Genomic DNA, 6,093 nt, shown 5'->3' with positions numbered 1-6,093 from the left:
AGTCCAATAAGTGCCTCACAACAATGATAACCACTCTCCTGTCCGTCTTGTGCATCAGTGAAGCGCTTTACCACTGGGTTACGTCCTGCCCTCCAGTCCAATAAGTGCCTCACAACAATGATAACCACTCTCCTGTCCGTCTTGTGCATCAGTGAAGCGCTTTACCACTGGGTTACGTCCTGCCCTCCAGTCCAATAAGTGCCTCACAACAATGATAACCACTCTCCTGTCCGTCTTGTGCATCAGTGAAGCGCTTTACCACTGGGTTACGTCCTGCCCTCCAGTCCAATAAGTGCCTCACAACAATGATAACCACTCTCCTGTCCGTCTTGTGCTTCAGTCAAGCGCTTTACACTGGGTTACGTCCTGCCCTCCAGTCCAATAAGTGCCTCACAACAATGATAACCACTCTCCTGTCCGTCTTGTGCATCAGTGAAGCGCTTTACCACTGGGTTACGTCCTGCCCTCCAGTCCAATAAGTGCCTCACAACAATGATAACCACTCTCCTGTCCGTCTTGTGCTTCAGTCAAGCGCTTTACTACTGGGTTACGTCCTGCCCTCCAGTCCAATAAGTGCCTCACAACAATGATAACCACTCTCCTGTCCGTCTTGTGCTTCAGTGAAGCGCTTTACCACTGGGTTACGTCCTGCCCTCCAGTCCAATAAGTGCCTCACAACAATGATAACCACTCTCCTGTCCGTCTTGTGCTTCAGTCAAGCGCTTTACTACTGGGTTACGTCCTGCCCTCCAGTCCAATAAGTGCCTCACAACAATGATAACCACTCTCCTGTCCGTCTTGTGCTTCAGTGAAGCGCTTTACTACTGGGTTACGTCCTGCCCTCCAGTCCAATAAGTGCCTCACAACAATGATAACCACTCTCCTGTCCGTCTTGTGCTTCAGTGAAGCGCTTTACCACTGTCGTCCTGCCCTCCAGTCCAATAAGTGCCTCACAACAATGATAACCACTCTCCTGTCCGTCTTGTGCTTCAAGCGCTTTACTACTGGGTTACGTCCTGCCCTCCAGTCCAATAAGTGCCTCACAACAATGATAACCACTCTCCTGTCCGTCTTGTGCTTCAGTGAAGCGCTTTACCACTGGGTTACGTCCTGCCCTCCAGTCCAATAAGTGCCTCACAACAATGATAACCACTCTCCTGTCCGTCTTGTGCTTCAGTGAAGCGCTTTACCACTGGGTTACGTCCTGCCCTCCAGTCCAATAAGTGCCTCACAACAATGATAACCACTCTCCTGTCCGTCTTGTGCATCAGTGAAGCGCTTTACCACTGGGTTACGTCCTGCCCTCCAGTCCAATAAGTGCCTCACAACAATGATAACCACTCTCCTGTCCGTCTTGTGCTTCAGTGAAGCGCTTTACCACTGGGTTACGTCCTGCCCTCCAGTCCAATAAGTGCCTCACAACAATGATAACCACTCTCCTGTCTTGTGCGTCTTGTGCCCTCAGTGAAGCGCTTTACCACTGGGTTACGTCCTGCCCTCCCACTCTCCTGTCCGTCTTGTGCATCAGTGAAGCGCTTTACCACTGGGTTACATTTTGCCCTCCAGTCCAATAAGTGCCTCACAACAATGATAACCACTCTCCTGTCCGTCTTGTGCATCAGTGAAGCGCTTTACCACTGGGTTACGTCCTGCCCTCCAGTCCAATAAGTGCCTCACAACAATGATAACCACTCTCCTGTCCGTCTTGTGCTTCAGTGAAGCGCTTTACTACTGGGTTACGTCCTGCCCTCCAGTCCAATAAGTGCCTCACAACAATGATAACCACTCTCCTGTCCGTCTTGTGCTTCAGTGAAGCGCTTTACTACTGGGTTACGTCCTGCCCTCCAGTCCAATAAGTGCCTCACAACAATGATAACCACTCTCCTGTCCGTCTTGTGCATCAGTGAAGCGCTTTACCACTGGGTTACGTCCTGCCCTCCAGTCCAATAAGTGCCTCACAACAATGATAACCACTCTCCTGTCCGTCTTGTGCATCAGTGAAGCGCTTTACCACTGGGTTACGTCCTGCCCTCCAGTCCAATAAGTGCCTCACAACAATGATAACCACTCTCCTGTCCGTCTTGTGCATCAGTGAAGCGCTTTACCACTGGGTTACGTCCTGCCCTCCAGTCCAATAAGTGCCTCACAACAATGATAACCACTCTCCTGTCCGTCTTGTGCATCAGTGAAGCGCTTTACCACTGGGTTACGTCCTGCCCTCCAGTCCAATAAGTGCCTCACAACAATGATAACCACTCTCCTGTCCGTCTTGTGCATCAGTGAAGCGCTTTACCACTGGGTTACGTCCTGCCCTCCAGTCCAATAAGTGCCTCACAACAATGATAACCACTCTCCTGTCCGTCTTGTGCATCAGTGAAGCGCTTTACCACTGGGTTACGTCCTGCCCTCCAGTCCAATAAGTGCCTCACAACAATGATAACCACTCTCCTGTCCGTCTTGTGCATCAGTGAAGCGCTTTACCACTGGGTTACGTCCTGCCCTCCAGTCCAATAAGTGCCTCACAACAATGATAACCACTCTCCTGTCCGTCTTGTGCTTCAGTGAAGCGCTTTACCACTGGGTTACGTCCTGCCCTCCAGTCCAATAAGTGCCTCACAACAATGATAACCACTCTCCTGTCCGTCTTGTGCATCAGTGAAGCGCTTTACCACTGGGTTACGTCCTGCCCTCCAGTCCAATAAGTGCCTCACAACAATGATAACCACTCTCCTGTCCGTCTTGTGCATCAGTGAAGCGCTTTACCACTGGGTTACGTCCTGCCCTCCAGTCCAATAAGTGCCTCACAACAATGATAACCACTCTCCTGTCCGTCTTGTGCATCAGTGAAGCGCTTTACCACTGGGTTACGTCCTGCCCTCCAGTCCAATAAGTGCCTCACAACAATGATAACCACTCTCCTGTCCGTCTTGTGCATCAGTGAAGCGCTTTACCACTGGGTTACGTCCTGCCCTCCAGTCCAATAAGTGCCTCACAACAATGATAACCACTCTCCTGTCCGTCTTGTGCATCAGTGAAGCGCTTTACCACTGGGTTACGTCCTGCCCTCCAGTCCAATAAGTGCCTCACAACAATGATAACCACTCTCCTGTCCGTCTTGTGCATCAGTGAAGCGCTTTACCACTGGGTTACGTCCTGCCCTCCAGTCCAATAAGTGCCTCACAACAATGATAACCACTCTCCTGTCCGTCTTGTGCATCAGTGAAGCGCTTTACCACTGGGTTACGTCCTGCCCTCCAGTCCAATAAGTGCCTCACAACAATGATAACCACTCTCCTGTCCGTCTTGTGCTTCAGTGAAGCGCTTTACCACTGGGTTACGTCCTGCCCTCCAGTCCAATAAGTGCCTCACAACAATGATAACCACTCTCCTGTCCGTCTTGTGCTTCAGTCAAGCGCTTTACCACTGGGTTACGTCCTGCCCTCCAGTCCAATAAGTGCCTCACAACAATGATAACCACTCTCCTGTCCGTCTTGTGCATCAGTGAAGCGCTTTACCACTGGGTTACATTTTGCCCTCCAGTCCAATAAGTGCCTCACAACAATGATAACCACTCTCCTCTCCGTCTTGTGCATCAGTGAAGCGCTTTACCACTGGGTTACGTCCTGCCCTCCAGTCCAATAAGTGCCTCACAACAATGATAACCACTCTCCTCTCCGTCTTGTGCATCAGTGAAGCGCTTTACCACTGGGTTACGTCCTGCCCTCCAGTCCAATAAGTGCCTCACAACAATGATAACCACTCTCCTCTCCGTCTTGTGCATCAGTGAAGCGCTTTACCACTGGGTTACGTCCTGCCCTCCAGTCCAATAAGTGCCTCACAACAATGATAACCACTCTCCTGTCCGTCTTGTGCATCAGTGAAGCGCTTTACCACTGAGTTATATTTTGCCCTCCAGTCCAATAAGTGCCTCACAACAATGATAACCACTCTCCTCTCCGTCTTGTGCATCAGTGAAGCGCTTTACCACTGGGTTACATCCTGCCCTCCAGTCCAATAAGTGCCTCGCAACAATGATAACCACTCTCCTGTCCGTCTTGTGCATCAGTGAAGCGCTTTACCACTGGGTTACGTCCTGCCCTCCAGTCCAATAAGTGCCTCACAACAATGATAACCACTCTCCTGTCCGTCTTGTGCTGCAGTGTAGGAGGAATGTCCTCTGTGGGGACGGTGGGTTTCCTCTCTTGCTACACAGCTGTGTTCGATGGGTCATAGGATCTTCGTTTCGGGTATTTCAGAGTAATGAAAATATTCTTAATATTGACACTTTAAATGAGGGTGTTGATTACCTTGGTTTATTATTTTCAGTCGGAGGTGTTTAAAATAGTTCACGCACTACTGTGTCTGTAATTATTTTGGTTTATTATTTTCAGGAGGAGTTGTTTAAAATAGTTCACGCACTACTGTGTCTGTAATTATTTCGGTTTATTATTTTCAGGAGGAGGTGTTTAAAATAGTTCATGCACTACTGTGTCTGTAATTATTTTGGTTTATTATTTTCAGGAGGAGTTGTTTAAAATAGTTCACGCACTACTGTGTCTGTAATTATTTTGGTTTATTATTTACAGGAGGAGGTGTTTAAAATAGTTCACGCACTACTGTGTCTGTAATTATTTTGGTTTATTATTTTCAGGCGGAGGTGTTTAAAATAGTTCACGCACTGCTCGTGAACTCAGAAACCCGCGACACAGCAATGGGATATCTCAGTGAAGCTCTTAACAGAAATGCTAAACGTGCACAAATACAGGTGAGAACATCTTTCTTTTCACTTCTTCTTCCTTCCTTCCTTAAATGGATGTGCAGTAACAGTTGATGATAATATTAAGTGTTATAACTAGTAAATAAACGTGCAGTAACAGTTGATGATAATATTAAGTGTTATAAACTATTAAATGAATGTGCAGTAACAGTTGATGATAATATTAAGTGTTATAACTATTAAATGAATGTGCAGTAACAGTTGATGATAGTATTAAGTGTTATAACTATTAAATGAATGTGCAGTAACAGTTGATGATAGTATTAAGTGTTATAACTATTAAATGAATGTGCAGTAACAGTTGATGATAGTATTAAGTGTTATAACTATTAAATGAATGTGCAGTAACAGTTGATGATAGTATTAAGTGTTATAACTATTAAATGAACGTGCAGTAACAGTTGATGATAGTATTAAGTTTTATAACTATTAAATGAATGTGCAGTAACAGTTGATGATAATATTAAGTGTTATAATTATTTAATAAATGTGCAGTAACAGTTGATGATAGTATTAAGTGTTATAACTATTAAATGAATGTGCAGTAACAGTTGATGATAGTATTAAGTGTTATAACTATTAAATGAACGTGCAGTAACAGTTGATGATAATATTAAGTGTTATAACTATTAAATGAACGTGCAGTAACAGTTGATGATAATATTAAGTGTTATAACTATTAAATAAATGTGAAGTAACAGTTGATTATATTATTAAGTGTTATAACTATTAAATAAACATGCAGTAACAGTTGATGATAATATTAAGTGTTATAACTATTAACTAAACATGCAGTATCGAGTCACTGGACTGTTTGTAATATGACCGTGTATGTCCGCCATCAAGTAGCTGTAGTTTTAGATGTGCTGTGCTGTTAAATGAATGTACAGTAACAGTTGATGATAATATTAAGTGTTATAACTATTAAATAAACATGCAGTAACAGTTGATGATAATATTAAGTGTTATAACTATTAACTAAACATGCAGTATCGAGTGACTGGACTGTTTGTAATATGACCGTGTATGTCCGCCATCAAGTAGCTGTAGTTTTAGATGTGCTGTGCTGTTAACTAAACGTGCAGTATCGAGTGACTGGACTGTTTGTAATATGACCGTGTATGTCCGCCATCAAGTAGCTGTAGTTTTAGATGTGCTGTGCTGTTAACTAAACGTGCAGTATCGAGTGACTGGACTGTTTGTAATATGACCGTGTATGTCCGCCATCAAGTAGCTGTAGTTTTAGATGTGCTGTGCTGTTAACTAAACGTGCAGTATCGAGTGACTGGACTGTTTGTAATATGACCGTGTATGTC

At 45.0% G+C, this 6,093-nt stretch overlaps 1 protein-coding gene across 1 annotated transcript in view; it reads left to right on the top strand.

Moving 5' to 3' along the window:
* Positions 1-6,093, top strand: part of LOC121390251 (ubiquitin conjugation factor E4 B-like) — an 87,016-nt gene that overhangs the window by 47,301 nt on the left and 33,622 nt on the right. The window contains exon 13 of the mRNA XM_041522034.1: positions 4,652-4,765. Coding sequence (XP_041377968.1) covers positions 4,652-4,765 — 114 coding nt within the window. The remainder of the gene's footprint in view (positions 1-4,651; positions 4,766-6,093) is intronic.

This window comes from Gigantopelta aegis, chromosome 15 (genome assembly GCF_016097555.1).
Source record: "Gigantopelta aegis isolate Gae_Host chromosome 15, Gae_host_genome, whole genome shotgun sequence".
Lineage (NCBI taxonomy): Eukaryota > Metazoa > Mollusca > Gastropoda > Neomphalida > Peltospiridae > Gigantopelta > Gigantopelta aegis.
The sequence above is the reverse complement of the archived record's forward strand: the minus strand, read 5'-3'. Positions and strand labels throughout refer to the sequence as shown.